This window comes from Cololabis saira, chromosome 4 (assembly GCF_033807715.1).
Source record: "Cololabis saira isolate AMF1-May2022 chromosome 4, fColSai1.1, whole genome shotgun sequence".
NCBI lineage: Eukaryota > Metazoa > Chordata > Actinopteri > Beloniformes > Belonidae > Cololabis > Cololabis saira.
In genome coordinates this window covers 17,309,433-17,331,401 of record NC_084590.1, presented here as the reverse complement: position 1 = coordinate 17,331,401, position 21,969 = coordinate 17,309,433, and the positions used below count along the sequence as shown (strand labels likewise).

The 21,969-nt window shown below is 40.7% G+C and overlaps 1 protein-coding gene across 1 annotated transcript in view; it reads right to left on the bottom strand.

Moving 5' to 3' along the window:
* The window catches only part of LOC133441584 (calsyntenin-2-like), a 422,755-nt gene that overhangs the window by 88,761 nt on the left and 312,025 nt on the right, over positions 1-21,969 (bottom strand). The window contains exons 7-8 of the mRNA XM_061719022.1: positions 19,459-19,716; positions 16,688-16,809 (exon numbers count right to left, since the gene is read on the bottom strand). Coding sequence (XP_061575006.1) covers positions 16,688-16,809; positions 19,459-19,716 — 380 coding nt within the window. The remainder of the gene's footprint in view (positions 1-16,687; positions 16,810-19,458; positions 19,717-21,969) is intronic.

The window sequence follows — 21,969 nt, the reverse complement described above, 5'->3', positions numbered from 1 at the left end:
CAATCCAATATATTGTATTGCTCTGATTTCACAGATTTAGTACGACCAAGAAGTCTGAATTACAAGAGGAAAAAAGCAGTGCTGAGGCAAATTTTATAGTTAAACGTAAGGAGACTTTTCTGTCTGAGACAGAGCGGCGGAAAGAAAAAACTCAGCAAGCACAGCAAGAAGGTTCCTGGTTCGACTCCCAGGCCCGTCAGTGGAGTTTGCATGTTCGTGCTTGTGTGGATTCTCCAGGGTGCAAAATCAGCCCAATTTGATGTGTGGACTATGATCAGCTGTGGCAACCCTCTGCTCAGAGGGATTAGGCTGAAAAGGTTGATGGGTGACAGTGGGGCTAAGGATGCTGAGGGACCTGAGGATGTCCCACCTGCCAGGGATCAAGTGGTGAGATGCAGAGATCTGAAGAGGGTTTGGCGAGGTGCGACACGTTGAGTGAATTGGCAATAGCTGCAGATGTAGTCACACACCTCTGGGATTTCCCTACAAGATAGACTTTTTCAGGTGTAGATAGTCATGGTCCTTAGACAAGGATGTGTGTCATAGTCTGATATCACACGGGCAAGTCAGAATTGTCAGTCAACCTAAACATACATGTTTTTGACTGTGGGAGATATGAATCAACTGACTAGTAGAGAAGTTATTTTCAAAGTCAGAAGGTACTACGTTTTTGCATTTAATGAGTATTGGTAAATGTTCAAAAATGAAAACATGTTAGTGTTCCTCATGCCCAAAGAGTAATACAAACACTTGGGGGCATAAAATCCTGAAGAATGTTGTCATATTTTATGCATGGCAGGGTTAGGGAGGTGTTTCAGGCTGGGAAGAGGTCTTGGAGCACACGCAGAACACGCTGGAGGGACTGTATCTCAGCTGGAACGCCTCTGCATTTTCCCAGAGGAGTTGGAGGAGGTAGCTGGGGACACGGACGTTTTGGGCTCTTTGCTTAGACTGCTAATCCCACAAACTGAACCTACGGTAACCGGAAGTTAACGGATGTTTGGATGGATACATGATGTATGTATGTATGTACATGACTGTTGATCCTTTGTCCGGCTATCATTCCGTGTGTGTAAGTATCAGATCGACAGAGCAGACGGGGTTTCAGTCCTATTGTGGCGATGGCTTTTTGGATTGATTTTTTTTTGGCCACTTCCCCAATATGTTATAACTATATACATTGTCATGGAAAAATTCAAACATTGTATTTTTCTAACAGGGGGTCGGCAGCTGTGGGGAGCAGGATGGTGGAGGGGGAGATCAACAGCTGTGTAAATGCAAATACCAACAAAGGCCAGAACTAGATAGAGGGGGATGTATGGGATGTGGATGCAGATGAAGGTGTTGCACCTCTTTTGTATTATATGTGTAGATGCAGAAAGGACTACGCCTCTTTTGTAATGTGTGCCTTCTCTAGGAGAACTGGCACCTATGTGTCTGTCATGCGGGGGGAGTGACCATTGTTTCAGTGGTCTAACACAGTGATTCCCAACCTGTGGGCCGCGGCCCCCTGGTGGGCCGCGGAGATATTGCAAGTGGGCCCCAAAATCATTTCCAAAAAAGTATGATATTTTTGGGGGGTATAATTATATAAAAATATACAGAATAATGTTTTAAATGTTAAAACTCAATTATGTTTAAAATGATATTGAAAATGTTTAAATATTTTCATTATTTTGTTTTGTTTTCCTTCAAGTATTAGACATGTGACAAGCAAATGAGCGATAGGAACTTTTGTTGTTATCGGTCGGACCACTTTGCAGCGGGACTGCATTGCACTTGATTATTTACGTTTGATGCTGATACCTGAAACTTTATAAGAGTATAAAGATGGATAGCTGGCCAGCAACAGGGGGAATTAAAAAAGTTCGGAGGTGGGCCGCGAATATTTTGAGACGTAAAAGTGGGCCCTGAGTTGGAAAAGGTTGGGAACCACTGGTCTAACAGGTCTTACCCATTACTATATATAGAAATCAGGCAACATATTGCCTCAGACTCGACTGTCCAAGCCTGCGTGCTGCAAGTCGACTCTCCTGGTGCGCACCAGTTAAAATAAACTTTGGTAATCTCGAGCTCACCAGTGTTGTAGTTTTGTTAAGGATCAGTACTTTACTTTGTGCAATTTATAAAATTTCCACAACAACATTTTTCTATCCTGGACGCCAGCAATTTTTGATATTCCTTCCTTCTCTAGCCGTCTTCGCAACAATTTTGTTGCGAAGATGTTTCTCTCTTCCATCTGCTTTTGCTCTTGCATTTTATTATTTCTTTTCCTCCTCTGTCCTCTGTCTTTAGCCCTTCATCTCACTATGGTTATTGATTATTCTTGCCAATAAGAGTCTTCACCTGAATACAAACAAGGCCATCTGCATGGCCGCCAGACAATATCAAAAATCCAGGAGCAGACATTCTGCGTTACGAAATGAGTCCACTGTTTTCACACAAATGTGCTGTGTGAGTATCAAAAAGAGGATGCAGAATGTGGTGATAACTGTACTCTAGAGAGATTTTGTGCCACTTGATGCAATTTTTTCCGGAGGAGTGGCACAAACCATTCAAAGCTTTGAGATCCTAGCCTTAAGCCGAGTAAACAGTGAGCTCTTAGAACTGACCTCCTGCGCAAGATGACTGGCCCAAATACCCAGAAAAACATCTTTAGGGCCTTATTGCCTTAGAAATGTGAGGGGGTGTAAACTTCTGTGTTGATCCGTGTAGGCAGAGGGACGAAAGTGGACAGATAAACCAAAAATCAGGGATAAAACTGTAGGGATCAAAAGGCTAGGCGGATGTTAAACAGTCAGGAAGATGACTCAGAAACTGTGTGTGTGTGTGTGTGTGTGTGTGTGTGTGTGTGTCCATCAAGCTGTTTGGAGCCAGTTGGTGCAGCAGAGCTCTAAATTTAGCAGAACCGTTAGTAGGAGTCATCTATCATTCAACATGACCCTCCCATGAGCAGAGAAATCCTGTGCGCGAGCATCTATGTCTTACAGATGGAAAGGTAAAAGAGCAACACAGATATTCCAAAAAACACAAGACCAGTCATGTTTTCAGTATCTAGTGTTTACATTTGTTGATAAATATAAAAATATGAATGCTGCTGACTCTGGTGGGTTTGTTTTTTAAATTAAAAAATGTCTCATTTACAACATTTAAAAAATGTAAGATGCTGCTTCTTAATTTAATCACTTGTGAGAAAGCGGCATGGCTTCACACTGCCGACTGATAATGGGACAAAACTGTTCCACACTCATTTGCACATTAATTTGGAGCAAAATGGGAGACAGCTGAACGTGTTTTATTTGAGTCCAAAGTAATTTTTGGTTTGTGCTCTCATGGCGGGTCTGAGCCTGGTAGGGAACCAGCGTGTACGAATGCATCGGGCTTTTTTCTCCACACATAGCTTTCTTCCTGTCTGACTCCAGAATTTCCTGGGCGTCTGTCTTTTTTTCCTCCTTCCTTCAATATAGTTTCACACCCTCATCAGATATTGTGGACTTTGCAACCTGCCATTATTTATTAACATTTAATTTCTGATGAAGGCAGTCGACGGTAGAATGCCAGCAGTTTCAAAATACCAGATGTTCTGCGTTTGAATAGCACTCAAGAGATGTTTGTTTTACCACTCAGCTTTTGGAGGAAACTGTGAGGGAGGATAATGCCAAGTGGTTGGCAAAAAACCCATGTTGTTCTTCATCTATTGTTGTAACTGGGTATACAGCATGCCGAATGTGCACAACAGATGCCAGCATACACACTGAAATCTGCTGGAAAACCCCTAAAAAGGACAGCCAACAAGTGTAATGGTATAAATATGTGGTTAATTTAATACCATCAAATTTTGAGATATGTTCATAGCGTGGAGAGTGATCTGTCGTGTTTTGATCAGTTCTAGTCTGAGACGCAGGAGGACAGCAAAGGGTCCTGTTCAACCATAACTGAAACTGTTTTCACCAGTTTCACCACACTGAATCCTCGTCCACTTGGATTCAATTCACAAATATATGAATAACACTTTCCTCTATACTTTGGAGTCTTTGGGTTATTATAAAATTGCTGACCATTGCATGAGTTTACTTGATGACTCCCTGCTATAGCAGCTGGAGTCTCAGAAACCTTTTTTTTTCTAGACATTGCATCAAGGTTCCGTTATTAGCTATTCACAAACAAATTTCCTATCAAGCTAATTAACACCACACAAGTGTGTCTTTGGAAAACCTGAAGTGTCTGTACCTCAGGGCTGTTTCCCGCTGTGCCTAATCAGAAAACCAGCCTTGACACTTCTAAATGATAACGTTGCTTATTATTATTTTTAAATAAGTGAGATTAATGAGTGCAAAAGTTTGCTGGACAACAAGTGATTCTCTTTGAGGCCAATAATGGGTCAATAATATGTTTTTTAAATGCATCTCATAAACAGCCTTGCAGAACAAGCACCGTAATCTGAGAAAAAACCTAAAAACATGGAACTTCAATTAAAAGATAGGCACTGATTCAGTGATTGAATTTGAGCAGTTAGGGATAGGAGAAGTATTTATATCCTTAAAGGTCGCAGCACAATATAAAATACTCTGTCACAAGTCCTGGTTTAACAGTCATGTTCAAGTAAAAAGTTTGTCTCATTTTCCAAGTCTGTTTATTTTACATATTGGGAATTTGTTGTACTAGTTTTATGATTTAGATATATATATTAAGGCCAATAACACATTTCCCTTATGACTACTTTAAGTTATATAAATCAGAAACATAAGTCAACACTGGAGCAAAAATCACACATTTCTTCTCCAAATACAGGGAAATAGGTGTGACCCTGCCAAGCATGATAGGATGTATATTTCTGTATAGCAAAGTAGGCCAAAAGAAGCTACTTTAGGGTATCTATCCTCAGTTCACTTTTCGTGACTCAAGTATTCCTCATGAACATCAGTTATTTATTGCTGTAACAACATGGTTTGCATTTATGACACACTTAATAAATCTGCATGCAATGTGTTCCTGCAGCACAGCCTTCAGAGCATGTTCACTCCAGCTCCAAATCCTGCATCAGGAGGATGGATATCCACGCTTGTTAGGACAGATACGATGCTTATTAGGTAAAGCACAAATAAGTGACTGTAAGTAAAACCATCTACTGCTGAGTTAAACTCCAAAGACTCTAAATGGGTAACAGATATTAGCATAAACAGGTTGAGTGTTTGAGTAAGTCTGAGCAGTAATGGTTCAATCACTCACAGTCCTAATGACTTGACAAGGGTCCTCTACTGTAGATCTTATTAATTAACATGCTGTACACGTGTTGCCGTGTCTCTTGCTCCATCCCACCTACAAAAGTATAGTCAACACTCAATCGGCTGATACATACTAGGGGTGTAACAGTATTTGTATTCGTCCCGTCCCGTCACGGTACAGGCGTCACGGTTCGGTGCACGCAGTCATACGGCGAATACGTCTGACTGAGTTAAAAAAAAAAATAAAAAAAAATCAATGTCTGAGTCAGTCCCCAGGTGGCGGTAATGCGCCTAAAAGCTGCCAGCAACCGCCATTACAGAAAAAGAAGAAGAAGATGCAACAAACAGATGCAACAAACTGAAGAAGAAAGTCGCATGTCAAGTGTAGAAATAGAGCTAGGGGAGCCGCCTGCTTCGTTTAAATCAGGAGCATAGGCGCCGAATTATGTTTTTGCCGATGTCGGCAGCGCGCAACAGGGCGCGCAAAGCTGGCGGCAGACCCTGCGCGCTAGCGCCGAGGCATCACATACGCTATGAATGGCAAAGCCGGCGGCGGCTGCCGCTGTGCGCCCCGTGTGAAAACCGCTTTAGCCAATCAGTGATTGTTGACATGGGGGCTCGCCTGCCCGGCCCTCCCCATGGGAGCTCGGCCATCTCCCCGAAGCACCCACGGTTCCTGTGCGATACGTCAGTGGAAACGTATCACCCCGATATGCCCATCACCGGAGGTAGGAAAAACAAAACAGCTGCCCAACAACTTATCCCCGCTGCTTTTAAGCAGCGTGTAGATGTGAAAGCAGACAGGGCCAAAGACATTACCGAAGCAATTGGCGTGTACATTTCAAAATCAATGCCCCCATATGCAGCAGTAGAGGAGCCCGGGTATTTATTAAAAGTGCTCGAGCCTCGTTACAATGTCCCATCCCGCGCTCACATAAATCAGTCCGTGGTAAAATTAAAAACACTAATGCACAAGTTAAATGTTTTATTCTATTTTTTTTACACTTTAATAAGAGATGCTTTTTAGTTTTGTAGCCAATTGAACAAACTTTAACTTTCAAATGCTATGATCAAAATAAAGGAAGAAAAAACTTGTCTTATACATTTGGGACTTTTTGTATTTTTTTTCCCGTTGTACCGAACCCGTACCGAACCGTGACCCCTAAACCGAGGTACGTACCGAACCGTGACTTGTGTGTACCGTTACACCCCTAATACATACCCAAAGGCACAAGATTTCCAGTTTTGTTGCAATCGCTGGCAAACAAACAAGAGAATAACCTGCTTTGCAGTTTCATGACAATTCATGAAATTGTCATGCAAGAATTGAAATAAAAAAATAAAAAATAAATAAAGGAAAGTACCCATCAGCATCTATATAACGATTTCTGTTAGGTCGCTATTTCAGGCTCCGCTGAGGGACTGAGTTTGTACCACAGAACACAAACTATCCCTGATTAAATGTCCACATTGGTGTCCACACATGAAATTAGAGAGAATATGCGTGTTTGCTTGATTGCGTTCTGCTTTCTGTGGCGGTTGGTGGTGGTAATGATGTCCTTTCCACATTTAATTTAAACGCCTGCTGCAAAAACCTAATTTATATCTCAATTACCCAAATTACTTTTTTTCCTTTTTTTGCCACAGGAAACACTTGAGGTGGCTTCTTATTGATTTTCTCGTCTTACTAAAATCCCTCCAACCTATCAGACCATCAGAGAACAGACTTTTTTCCAACTGGAGACAAAGCACCTTCATTTTCTTCTCTGCATGGGTCATATGTTCAAACTGTACAGTAATCAAAGTAACAAAGTCATGAAAATTCATATATTCCTTTGTGTCTATATTCACAATTTTCACAAATGAATTTGAATCTTTTCACAGTTCAAATATGACTAATTGATTCAGTCATCACTATGTACTGTACCACAAATTGATTCGTGAGAGTTACCTATTACGAATTATGTAGCTATATGGTTTTAAAAAAACAAAAAAATATTGCTTCAAAACATAATTTTCTTGGATTACTGGCTAAAGCGTTCTACACAAACTGTAATGTACTCACGAATCACACGTCCTACTAACTAAGGTCCTACCTACTAACATACGTTTCTTTGAACATCCTACAGTGTGGCACAAAACAAAGGTGTAACATTTATGTTCATCTACTTGAATACAAAGATTTTAGTTTGATGACTGTTTCATGTTCTCGTACAAAAGACATTTTATGAGTTTCTATATAGCTCAAAATGTGGACAAAAAAGGGTCACAAATACACTAAAGCTGGATACATTTTATACAGGGCCGCCGCAAGGGGTGTGCAAACCATGCGACCGCACGGGGCCTCGCGCTATGAGCTATGGGCTGTGGGCTGATTTTTTTTTTCCCTTCTTTCCTTTATACATATCAACAGTCACGTTCCATTACAGACCTAAATGTGTACTGGTCTGTGCATATCAATAAATATAAGTGCAATGATGTGCTTGCTGATTGATGTGGCTGCGACGCTGCGCATGTCTGTTGTTCAATACAACTGCGTCAGACCAAGCGCATTGACACAAGGTGCTCTGATCCAGACGGGTGGAGTGTGGAACAAACTGTCACACAATGTCGAGAGAACGAGAAAGATTCAGGACATTTCAATCATCCATCCATCCATTATCTATACCCGCTTTATCCCTTGCAGGGTCACGAGGGTCTGCTGGAGCCTATCCCAGCTCATTTCAGGTGAGAGGCAGGGGTTACACCCTGGACAGGTCACCAGTCCATCACAGGGCCACATATAAACACACAAACCATGCTCACAACAACACTCACGCTCACACCTACGGGCAATTTAGAATCACCAATTAACCTAACATTTCAATCAGAGAATAAAAAAAGAAAAAAAACTAAAGAAAATGGAAGAGTTTAATGCCTCTCTGAAAGGCTCGTTTGATAAATTTGTTACAAAAATCACCGATCCGACCGGGTCTCAAGCAGCCGCGGGGCCCTGCATCGAGGCAAGCCCAGATGATGATGAGGCAGGGGAAGGTAGCAGCACCGGCGGCGGGGCTTCCCACTGTCAGCCGAGTGTCACTGTCAGTTCTCCGATATGCTCCCCTAAAGCCTGAATTATGGTTCCGCCTTAAATCGACGCAGAGCCGGCGGCGGCTCTGCGTCGTTGTAACGCGGAACCATAAATCAGCCTTCATCCGTTACGTACATAGGTTTCTCTAAACATCTGTCCCCGCTACAGTTTTAACTAAAAGAAAATGTGCTCCAATACAGCAGGTGTCATAATTCTATTTTGAACACTGCAGAAACTCTAACTTAAAACGTAACTAGAACTTAAAATTTGCTTGACACAAATGACACTATTATGGCTGCTGCTACTACTAATAGCCTTGAAGTGCACTTTATATTATATTCCTTGTGGTACAAAAATGTCTTTTTGTTACTTTTGTATCAAATAAATATTTGATTAAGGAATACATTAAAATGTCCTTTGTATTTTATATAAGCAAAAAAAATTATGTTTGTATCTCAGATGGGGGAAAAACGCCGCTTATCAACTAATCGATGATCGATCGATAAGGTTATCAACTGTCAATTAATGAAATAATCGATAATTTGCATCCCTAAATGCTTCATAATGAAACGTGTGTATGTGTTTGTATCCAGTATTTTGCTAATTGGAGAGTTAAAATTGCGCATATAGACACCCGATCCGACCCGAAAACCCCCAAAATTTCACGTGGGCCATTTCGCACAGGGCCTCGCAAATCTCCCAGCTCTGATTTTATATGTACACACATATATATATATATATATAGATACATGGTGAGCACAATACATTCACACGATCTTGTCGCCTCGCACTACTGTGTCTGTTATGAAGAGATAGTACTGGCTTTTGTAAAACTTGTAAAACTAATATCTACAACCATCTCCCTCCTGTTCCAGCCATTATGCAGCAGCTCACAATGCCTGATTGGAGGGCACGAGAAATTAATTGGACTTCTGTGCTAAATCAATGTAGGGAGAGTAGCATATTCTTCATTTGAGGGCTTTTCTGAGTTGGAGTTATTCAGAAGTTCATTTTGTCTGAAAGACATTAGCAGCTGAACAATAAGTGGCGACAAAGCGAGGGGAGATAGCGAATTAATGGAAGTTTCCTCTCACGCCTCTCTGTTTCAGAGACAAATTCTTAACGAGACCAAAGAAAATGAGAGAGAGAGCTTTAGAGAACCAGAAGGATTTGTAAAAGTGCTCAGGAAACTCCATTTTAACAACTTCGGTGCAGCCTTTTATAAATTAGGTCCATCACTTGCACACTTACAAAACTTTTATCTCTTGGAAGTAGTAAGGAATTACATAGCATTTTCAGCCCCCCAAAAAACATGATTCAATAAAAAGTCTGTCCTTTATAATGGCCAAAAGCGTGGTTAAAATGATTAAATAAAACACAGCCTCTGGGGGGGGGGCATGTAGTCAATTATTTTGGTAGGAAGCAGCAGTGAGAGTTTAATGTAATAAGTTTGTCTGAAATTCAATTTAACATACAAATTATGTCCCCTTGTGTTCAACATAAGGAAATGTATCTCTCTTTGGGTGGCTGACAACTACACCGCAGTGGGAAAGGCTAATTTTAGCAATCTTTTATCACACTTATGGAATGTGTGGATGGAGTTAGAGCAGAAGAACAACAGGGAAGAAAGGTAGGAAGCTGGCCCGCCCGGTTGGGCACATGAACAACTGGGCTTGGACTTCATCTCCCACGTAATGTAGAGCCAGTTTATGTCTTTATCCTGTTTCCTACCACACAGTTCTGTCTCACTCTGAAATCTATCAAAAGGTAAAATTAATGGAAGTTGGGTTTTTGCACACTGATTGGAAATTTCAGTATTTTGAATTGGATTGAATGGACTTTGACTTGCATGTGAACAGATAGTGCTCCCTATAATTTAGAACGGTTTGACAATTATGACGATAAGAACTGGAATAAAGGTCTGGCTCCAATAAAGGGCTGCTTCTAATAAAGTCTTGTACTCCGAGAAGTTGCTATGAAGGGAATAAAGTCCTCTGCCTTCAATTGAGGCAAGAAACTAGTTAAATAAGACAGAAACTTTATTCAGCATGTTTAACAAAACTAGTTAATGGCAGGTGCAGCGCCAAGATTTCTATTTTGGGTGGGCCAACGTAATTTTGGATGGGCCTTTAACTTTAACAGAATACTGGCGTGCACCGAAAAATTCCAACTTGATTGAAAATACAACAGGCAAACGAGCCTGCTGGAAGAACATTACGTGCAGACGCACAGGGAGTTGATTCCAATAATCAAAATAATAAAAAATTTGATATTCAAAAAACAAATAAAAAAATTCTGTCTGTCAATCAGCGTGGGTGGGCTTCGGCCCGTCAGGCCCATTACTAACGCCGTGGTAGGTATATAATGCATGCAAGTATGTGCTAAAGGTGCAGATGCTCAGCTTTCAATTGACCCCTTGTCAGCCTTCTTATTGGTCCCTGACTGACCGATCAGAAAAATCAATCATTGCTCCATCTGGGTCAGAATATCCGGATGGACAAAACAGCAGTCTCTTTCATTCACATCAATGGAAAAAGCGTAGTTTTTACTTGCCTTGTATCAAAATTTAAATCACTGGATTTTTTTTTTTAAACTTTGCATTTGTAAAAGGAACATTTGGGAACATACTGCACACAGTGTAGTGAGTATTGCGTATCTTTATCCCCAAACTGACCGAAATCCGATCCGTACTGCCAAAACAAAGTCGGCTCGGCAGCAGGCTACAACCTATAGCTGCAAATGTATTTATCTTAAAATGGTTACGTGGTGTGCTCGGGGCACTTGTAAACCCAGTACCCAGAGAGAATCATAGGAATACATTCTATCCCAAAACCAACGGTAAATTACGAAAAATGTCTGCTTTGGATAAAGCTATGTGGACGGCCGTAATCGCAGTTCAACCCTCCACCGTGCTATCAGCTAAACTGATCAAAAGATCTTGGTTTTGCCAAAAACCTCTGTTTTTTTAAACTCACTACACGGTACCTGAAGTGTTCCTTTTTATTTATATCTAGTTGCTGTTGATTGGAAATAAAGTGATGTAAAACCCCGTTTTTACAATGGAAGTGGATGGGAGAGATGACAGATTTGTCCGACCTAGCAACTGGGCTTGACAAAGGGTCAATTGGGGGAACTCACATATTTGAAGAAGAGTATAGGAATTACAGCTGTTTCATATGGATATAATGTCAGGAGTTCAGAACCCATGGACATGACTAGGGCTGTTCGATTTTGCCCAAAAATAAAATCTCGATTTTTTTCTCTCAAAATCCGATTTTCGATTACGATTACTATTTTGCGAATTGACAAAAGACAAAGAAATGATTTCAAATATGCTGTTTTTTTATTGAACATTTGCCCCATTGGGCTTTAAGTGCAAACTTTGCTCTTATTAAACCAAAAATGAATGAATAAAGTGCAAAACTCTGTAAAATAAGTTGAAAAAAAGTTTTAAAAAATATAATAAAATATAAAGTTTTATCTCTGGAAAAAAAAAAATCAGCAAATCAGCACTTGCAAGCATACAGTAATTAAATAAAACAAGACATTTTCTAATTAAACTAAACTGGGTCTTTGCATGCTAAATAATAATGCAACCCATGAAGGAGGTAGAGGTGTGTAATGTCAGTCCTTACATTTGATATTCACATTTGCAAGTTTTTTGCAAGGAACACGAGCCGGTCTACCCGGTGGCATGTTACAACGCCCCCTCCTACACTAAAGAGCCTCTCTGATGGGGCACTTGTCGCAGGTATTGAGAGGTATTTCCATCAATCATTAATATGGTATCAATCATTAATATGTGTGCAGACAAGATTTAAAAAAAAAAAAAAAAAAAAAAAAATCGATTTTACGATTTTCACATTTTAACATCGTTCTAATTACATAATCGCGATTACGATTTAAAATCGATTAATCGAACAGCCCTAGACATGACCAAAGGACACTTTCTTTTTTTTTGTTTTTGTTCCCTGTTCCTTAAAACCTCCTGTGTCACTATCATTGTCTACTTTGTCTCATTGTGAAGTTGTACTGAAGTTTTGTCCGAATGTCTATTTGACCACAGAGTTTATCATTATTTACTTCATCGTTTTTATCCTCCTCCTTTCATTTGTCTCACCACCAATAATCCAATAATCTCACTGACCCAGAGCCAGGAGAAACCACCTCACTGCCTCTAGATCGTGTCTTCATTCCTAGAGAGCCACTGTCCTACATATTTTCAATATTTCCCTGCATCAACACACCTGATTCATTTCCTGGAACAGAGAAGCCTCTAAAACATGCAGGACAGTAGTTCTCACGGACCAGGACTGAAGACTGCTCTAGATGTTTGAGAGATTATAGTATCCAAAACCTGTACATACTTTTTCTCAATTTCTTTATGGTAAAAGTTAATATGAGTTTAATCCGTATAAAAGGTATATAAATTGAACCCCTTCTTTTCAAGGTTGATTTCATATAGTATGGATGATGGTAGGTTTAAGTGCAGACCTGCTCACTCCTAATGTTCCAGCGATCTCTGTCTGATTTGACAATTTTTTTCATGCCTGATTCTGGGCATCTCTTGAGTGAAGAGCATGGTGGACAGACAAAGGGTGGTGGAGATCCTGTTTTAAGATCCTTTTGGCATGTGCCGTGACATGTCTGGTCCGTTCCAGCAATGGCATGGCAGCTGAGACGCATCAATAAGCTGAGCTGCGTTCGCTGGCCTTCAGGGGTTTGGGTGCCCTCATTCACTTTCACTGACGGCTGCTTTGCCTGTTTGTTGCAGGTTTACAGCAAAAGCTTTCAAATGCAAATCCCATGCTTGAATCTACTCCAGACCTTTTACCTGCTTGACTGATGAAGACATAATGAAGAAATAGCTGACACTTGTCCAAGTAACCCTAGAAGCCCAATTGCATTCAAGCTCCTTCCAATTTGACCACAGGACACCTTCTGCGAATTACAAAGGTGCCACGGGCTTTTACTGCCAGTGTTTGAGTCTTTGGAAAAGAGATCAGTATGACCTGACCTCCTGGGGTTTCCATAACTACATATTGAATTTTTTTTCTTACAAGTGACAACTAGGCAGGTGTTGGAATTCAAATGAAAATGGAGTTGTAGTACCTTAATTGCATCAACGAAACCTAGACATGGAACAAAAAAATGCAAAAATGCTTTTCTTACTTGTCAAATACAGTTTACTGTTTATGGTTACACTGTATACTCGATATTGGTAAAAGCCTTCACTGAAATCATACAGAGCCTAACATAACTTAATTTATCCTTCAGCTTACACACCAGATTGGGACACACTCCCAATGTTTAATACGTTGTTGGTGTCAAGAAGACATGTTGATTCATCTTCATAACACAGACTTTGGTTAAAAGCATCTAACGAACATAGAAAACCTGAAGTATTAAGTGGAACACAAAACATGTGTTTCATTTTCTGCGGAAAATAGCTGTCTATATTCCTTCAGAACATCGCACACATGCACGCACACACATACAGTACGACACAGATGCATAATTTCCTGTCAGGAGGTTGATGGATGACCTCTTTCATGCTCTCCCCCCAATCAAGACCAGTGATCTGTCTGATCAAATTAGCCCAGGGTGCTCCATCTGGATGTCCAGGCTCAGCTGTGTGTCTCTAGCATGAATCAAATGTCCTTGCTGGGTGTGAGTGGGGTCTTGTGAGTTGAAGTGACCTGTCTGACTTTTAGACAGCATCCTTGATCAACAGACTGTGTCTGCTCCCCACTTAAACACACAAGCCTAGAGTGGGAGTATCTTTGTCTGCTTTGTTCAAGGTTTTATCACTATATATATATATATATATATATATATATATATATATATATATACTGTATATTTAGTTATTTTTGATTATTTTTCGAGATTTTTGATATACCCTTGATTTAATTTGAAAAAAAAATAAAGTTTTAATCAAGTGTTGATTTGATTTAATTTAGTTTATTATATATATGAAATATTTTCAGTATTGTAATATGATTTTTATCCCTGCATCAGGTGTGTTCTCGGATTTCATTCTGAATGTAAAATGGCAGAAAAAAAGTCATGCCATACTAAAAAGTATATACTAAAAAGTATACTTAAGTTCGGCACACTTTTGAGTAAATATCAGTAGTATGCATTCATTCGGACGTACTATTAAGAGTGCACACGTCACTTCCTGCCGTTGGGAGGAAGTGACGTGTCACAGCAGCAGTAGCAGCGCAGCAGTAGCAGCGCAGCAGTAGCAGCGCAGCAGTAGCAGCGCAGCAGTAGCAGCGCAGCAGTAGCAGCGCAGCAGTAGCAGCGCAGCAGTAGCAGCGCAGCAGTAGCAGCGCAGCAGTAGCAGCGCAGCAGTAGCAGCGCAGCAGTAGCAGCGCAGCAGTAGCAGCGCAGCAGTAGCAGCACTCCGCTCTTTCTCGTTTATTCTGGCCGAAACAAGATGACATTATATAATATTATTATATACGAATATTATAATATTAATATTATATAATAATATTATTATACTTAATATTATACGTTTGACATATACGTATCACTTAGCAACCAAACACCGCTGCATTGCATTGTGGGAAGTTTCTGCTTAGCTAGTGTCCATCAATCCACACTAATACATTTCTCAGGAATGTGTATGGATAGAGCATACGATTGAGTACGTACTAATGTTTCGGACGCACTAAAAAATCTTGCATACTCATTTTGCATACTCATTAGAGTGGAAGTATGCAATTTCGGACGCAGTCTTGACTTCCCTGGTTCCCCATCTGCCCTGATTGTGTGCACCTGTGTCTCCTCAAGACTTCTGTGCAGGGCAGCTGACAGTCCTGCCGGGGCCCGGGACAAAATAACCTAAGATGGGCCCCCCTGCGCACAGATCTCTCCTTCTCCCTCTTCCTCTCCTCTCCCTCTGCTCTTCAGGTTTTTATACAAGCTAATGGACGTTAACATTAGAGATAGCCAGTTAGGTTAAGTTACAAGGTTGGTAAACGTTGGCTGCACTGTTTCTTACCTTGCTCTACGCTGACTTTATTAATTCCAGCTTCACCGTCACCACCTTTTTTAAAATATTTGTGTAGAGAATCTATGAGGCCTCTATTTTCTTCTTCTCTTCTTCTCTTTTCTCTTCATTTCTGAGCACCGGACTTGTGCTGACCGGATATTTTGACCATTCTAATGGTTGAATTAAATGATAACGTCAAATTTTGATCAGTGGCCAAACCATTTTTATGTTGGGGGTTCTTGACCACAAGGACAATTAGGAAGAAAACAAATAACAAGCTTTTATGTAACTCAAATACTACATATTTTTTTTCTCCACAAATAGGCATATTTTGAAACATTTTGAAAAATGATTCCATAATTTAATGAGAATTAAAAAAAAAAAAAAAAAAAAAATCTTCAGTTCTGGGCCCCCCCCTACCCTGGGCCCGGGACAACAGACCCGTTTGTCCCCCCTATCGGCGGCCGTGCTTCTGTATATCTCTTATCTTTCCCTTGCTCCCTGCTGGTCCGTACTGTTTCCACCCTCCTTGCATCCTGTCAGCTTTTTTGGTTAACCCTGCTCTGCAGCACTTTTGGTTTGTTTTCGATCTAATAAATCACCTTTTTGGAACTCCTGCCTCCTGTGTTTGGGTCTTACATCCACCACACACTGACATAAATATTATGATGTGCAATCAGTTCACAAAAATGCATGGCATGATGTTTTAAAGGTCTTTATAGTTCATGACGTGCCATAAAACAGCGCTTGTCTCCATGACAACCAAGACACCTCTGTGTAGAACATCAGTCCTTGATGTTCTTAAACCTCAAGGACTTTTGATATTTAAGTAAAGATGTTTCAATTTCATTCAACAAACCTTAAACTTTGAAGTCTAACAGCCTCAGTAAAAACCATTCACAGTAGCCTGTGACCTTAGTCAGTCTTTTAAGACAGCTCAGAAAAAGAAAACTATGTAACTACTGGAAAGGAAAAAAAGTAAAAGTCTCCACTTACCAAAAGAAAAATAATCTTCCTTTTAAGATGGTATACGTTGTTTACTCTAGTATCATTTCTTTTATTTTAAAATGGTGACAATGGTTGAAAAACCATTGCATTCTGTTTTTATTTACATAGTACATACCCTCCCAACTTGATTGCCCCCCGAGCACGCCCTTTAACCCTAACTGCGCTGGACAAGTGGCAGCCCACTGCTGATAGTCTAACTAGTGATGGGTTAAAAGCAAAGGACTCATTTCAGTGTGTTTCAGAAGATGTATACTGACAAATATTTATGTATGAAGGTTTCACGTGTCTCTCTTTCATAACCTGCACACATTAAATCCACAGACATGAGCTAATGGCACATGAGCTTCCCTATGTGTCATTTGTGTCTCGACAGCTTACCTGCTCCAGTTTCCAGTGGAACTCTGCCGGTCTGAAGGTGTCTATCTGGGTGAAGTCTCTCCTCAGCAGGAACACCAGGCGGCAGTTATGGACATAGAGCGAGTAGTGATGGCGATTCATCTCTGATGGACAGAAGGGCAGGATTCAGGGTCCAAACCACCACAGCTGTTAACTACTGTCAGGTACAGTCAGTTTGACATCTGGCTCTATCAAGCCGAAGAAAACTAGGACGCCGCGCTTTTTCTGAATGAGATATGGTGTCAGTATTTTTAACTGTGCATGATGCGTAGATGTAGAGAGGAGCAGCTACTGGTGCTGTCGGGGTAATCTGAATCCTATTCTTTGGTTTTAGGTCAACATTGACCTTCACTATTGAATTTTAAATTTTTTTTATTAGTGTACTTTGCAGTTGTTGCCCCATTTTCATCTTTACCGTGCGGTTTTATATCCAGTGTCCTCTTGTTGTATAACATTTGAACATCTGTTGCTCACACAGGGATTTTTAATAGCTCCACAATTTCACTAGCCAGTTAACCAGGCTGATATGGTGCACCAGCATGAAGTATCTGTGGTCTTGTTGGCATAAATAAAGCATGAATTTCACTTGTGATGGTTTAACCTAACAGCTATTCCATTTAATGCTGGTGCAAAACAATCAGCAAAGCAGTTTGCTGTCACTCTTAACAATACTTGCGAATCAAGCAAATGTGCCCCAGTGTTTTTTCTGAAGAATCCCAAAGGTGGCTCAGAGCTCCGCGCACCTAAAAATATACCCCAGGTCTATTTTTAGTTGGGGGTGGGCTCAAGCAGCACAGAGCTGGTGAGTCGAGCAGAAATTGAAACGCTGGGATGACAGAGATTAGGGCTGTGCGATTAATCGATTTTGAATCTAAATCGGATTTATTAATCAAGACGATGTTAAAAAATGGAAAATCGAAAAATCGATTTTCCTCTCGCATGCTGCCGGGCTGTGCGCCTCTCAGCTACCGTAGTCCTCCTCCCCCTCCACTCCCGAGAAGCTGCGAGCACGCTGGAGCTCTCCCCGCCCCTTTTGTAAGCATGTCGGCGTTTGCAAAAGAAAGTGAAAATGTTGTTGATAAAAAAGGGCAAGAAAAGAAAGTCAATAGTGTAGAATTGGTTCGGCTTCGCAGTTTCAGATGAAGAGCAAACCACACCCCGCTGCAAAGTCTGCCTGAAGGCGGTATCTGCTAAAGACAGCAGCACGACAAACTTATTTCATCACCTCGCAAACAACCACAAGCCAGAGTGGGAGCAGTGTGTTGCGTTGCAGGCTTGAGACGTGAGGACGAAAGACCGGCTAAAACACCATCACCAGCTCCGAAGCAGGTAACGTAAGCGGCTTCATTTTCACGTGGCGTATTTCCTCAAAATGCACGCATGCATACATGTGATACATATAATAGCATATCAGACACACAACATATGCGCACCGTTCATGTGTATGTTTGTGTCAATCCTAAATGCATCAACATTTAGCCTCTTAACAATATATGTGAATGTAGTCCATGTGATTTATTTTATATATTTATACAGGTGCATCTTAAAAATAGAATATCTTAGGAAAGTTTAATATTTTTGTAAGAAATTTCAGGAATTGAATAAATAAATAAAAATATTTTCAGAAACCATGGCATGAGCATATTTATATAATTTTTATTATTTTTTTTTACTTTATAAAATATTGAACTTTTACACAATATTCTTACTTTTTAGATGCACCTGTATAGCACAATTTAAGCACAAGGCAATGTGATGTCACAGTTTGTTGTTTCTTCTTTATTTCTTTTTATACAGAGAATGGCGTGAAGGGCCCACGGATTGATCGTGCCATCAGGATTTGCAAGAAGGTCGTCAGTTCTTTTTGGTTTAGCTGGAAAAGGGAAATTTGTTTGCTATTTTTCTTTAAAAATAAAGATAAAATATTTGAAACAATTTATTCCATTGTCTTTTGTAGTTTTACCAAAAAAATCGAAATCGACATTGAAAATCGGGTTTTCAGAGAAAAAAATCAGGATTTTATTTTTGTCCAAAATCGCCCAGCCCTATGAGAGATGGTATTCTGTTTTCAGTTTTCAGAACGCTCCGTGAAGAATACAACTGGTTTCGGTGGGTCAGATGTGAACCAGTCCCTGGATTGTAACCATTCGTGAGAAGAGCATCATCAACTAAAAACCCAAGGTGTTACATGAGAACAAAGGTACGGTCTAGGAGTGGTGTCTGCAACACCAGAGAGTATCAGGCACAAAAAACATTTGCAGGAGTTTTGTGGGATGGAGGTGGGAGACTGAGTTATGAGACACTATGATGCTGCCGAATTGAATGTAATCTTTGGGTCCACAGGATCTGATGCAGCCACATCCAGGGATATTTGAATCTGAGGCCAATTTTCTGGTAGCTGAATGTCATCTTACAAACCATTCTTGAGGAGTTCTATATTGAAGAATAAGGATATTTTCTCTTTTCTGCAGTTCTGTTTTTTTGTTTTTTTTTTAGAAAATCAATTTATACGTCAAAAGCAGAACTTAGAGACTTTCCAAAACCCACACAGGAAAAAAAAGACTGCTTTTATTGGAGACTAGCTTTTGGATGGATTCATATGTGTATGACTGAAAATGTCTACTGACTTTGGATATCCGTGGAGATCTAAGTCGCAGATGGGTGACATGGATGAGTAAAACTGATGCATTGTTTATTTTGGTCTTCTCCAGGGATTTGTGGACAAGAAAGTTCAGAAGTGACAAATGACTCACCAGTTTTGTCAGAGTTACAGAGCAGTGTCTCCTTTTCAGCTCTGAGCCCAGGGCTGGGCCCGTGCTTCATCCACGTTGCTATGGTGAACTGGTCTGTCAGATTCTGTGGTACCACCCAGTCGGGGATTTTAGCTGCCTGACGACCGTCAAATCTGAAGATCAAGTCGCTGTCCCTCCCACTGTCGGACACGAGGGAAGCTGTCCAATTGGTCGCGGTGCTGGGAGCAGGGAGAAGGTCCGTGCTGCCAGATGAGGCGCCTAGGGGTCATTGCCATGGTGACAAATAAGAAGAGGGACAGAAGATGTGTCAGTAACAATCATGGCAGATATGCAGTGTATCTTCCCCTAACCTTGGCAATGATCACATATGAGTAAGGCAGATGGCAGGGCTTAATATGCAATCAATGGACCAAGATGGATAGAGTTTGTGAGTATTGATTTCGAGCAAATGAAACTAAATTTTTAAAGAAGAGCGATGCGAGTCATTGTTCATAAATTGTGACCATAGCTGAAATGTGCCTCTGTGGACACAAAGAGGGCATCCTGATTGAGTACTGTGAATACAGGTATAGAAAAGATGTAGCGTACACCTGCTAAGAGGGAGACGTGTGTGCTATGTGGTCTATGTGGCAGCCATAAGAATTCTTTTCAAAAGGACAGTTTCGTTCTATGATGCCCATACAGCGTGAAGCAAATACACCAGTCATTTCTGCACTGCATTGTGTCACGCCATTCCCCTTCCCTCTGTAAGCGACTCCATCATTCCTTTTACACAATAAGCTCGGTATGTTGACTTCTGAACAATTTTTGTTTCCCTAACTGTCTCTTTGACAAATGTTGTTTTTTCCCCACTTTGCTCAACATTTTTGTCTTTGCCCTTCTGTGTGACAAACAAAAACACATTCCACAACAATAAAACTCATTTATGAATTATTTGTGACTGCTTAAGGGTTGGTAATGAATCAAAGTGATACAGAACTTATACTGTTCAGAATAAAAATAGCCGCTGTCACATTTCACTATGTCTCCCTTATTTAGGCAAACGAATGCAATCTACATCTGTTCACTTCAGCAAATACCACAACATGAGCACATTAATCGATGTTTTTTGTCCCGTCTGTGAAGTTCTGTCTTTATAGCGTACTCATGGCACAACCGAACGTTTTGACTCCAGTAATTAGATTCCTTTAGTAAATAAATACGGATCGACTCTTACGGCACCCAGCTGCAACCGCCTCTTTGCCCAGTGTCTCTGTACATTATCTCAAATTGATTGTGCTTTAAAAAAGCAATTACAATTTATTGTATTTGCTATCAGATAACGATTATGAGGTGCCTGAAAAGGACTCTTTAGTGTGAAACCATGCATGGACTGGGAGCCAGGGGAGGCAGGGAGGGAAGTGTTATGCATTTAGATGAGCTGGAATGTGGCTTGTGAAGGCCATTAGTAAAAGACGACAATTCGTGCCCCCCCCACCCCCCGCAGGCAGTGCGGTGTGGCAGGGAAGGGGGAGCGCGGTGGGCTCAACCGCTTTCTGGTGTTCTGGGCAGTGACACAGAGGTTCGGCTGCTCATCAGTCACTGAGGAGAAAGCATGAGGCTGGATCTAGGGGAGCTAATGCCCTCGCTCTGTCACATCATTAGCGGCACAGCTTTAACTTGCCATTCTGGTGCCTTCATTTAGGAGTCGGGTTTACCAGGGACACAAGAGGAGATAAGAATGTGACATGGACTCCTCGCTTTTAGATGTTAATTTAAAAAGGGCAGAAAAAAGGCACCTCAAGTTCTGTCTGACCCTGGAGTATGGACTCCATTAACACGGGAGCTCACAAATGTACTGCTCTAACTTTTAGCCTGTTACCTCAGTCCAAAGTCCTCAATCAGCTATCGCTCCTCTGATTGTGTTTGCATCATGTCACAAAAGTAAAACACACAGTAAAATCTAAATAATAAAAATGTTCTAGCAGTAAAGTTTCAAAAGAGTTGGAACGTGGGCAATAAAAAGGTAATAAAAAAAGTTGTACTAAACAATCCTGAAGGAAAATCTTGTAACTAATTAGGTTAACTGATAATAGCACAGTGAGTCTCTCAAAGTAAAGATGGGCAGAGTTGGAAAATAATGTTCCCCAGTGTGAAATTCCAAAAAACGTTGAATCCATCTACAGAACATAATATCATCAAAAGCATCCAAGAATCTGAATAAATCTCTGTGCAGACAAGGCCAAAATTCAGATGCCTGTGATCTTCAGGCGCTCAGGCGGTACTGCATTAAAACAGGCAAGACTCTGTAATGAACATCCCTGCATGGGCTCAGGAACACTTCTGGAAATCGAGGTCTAAGAACACAGTTTGCAATGCCATCTGAAAATGCAGATTAAAGCTTTTTCATGCAAAGAAGAAGCCAAATGCGAACATGCCACCGTCTTCTCTGAGCCAAAGCTCAAATAAAATGAACTGAACCAAAGTGGAAAACTGTCCTGTGGTCAGATGAATTGGAATTTGAATTTCTTT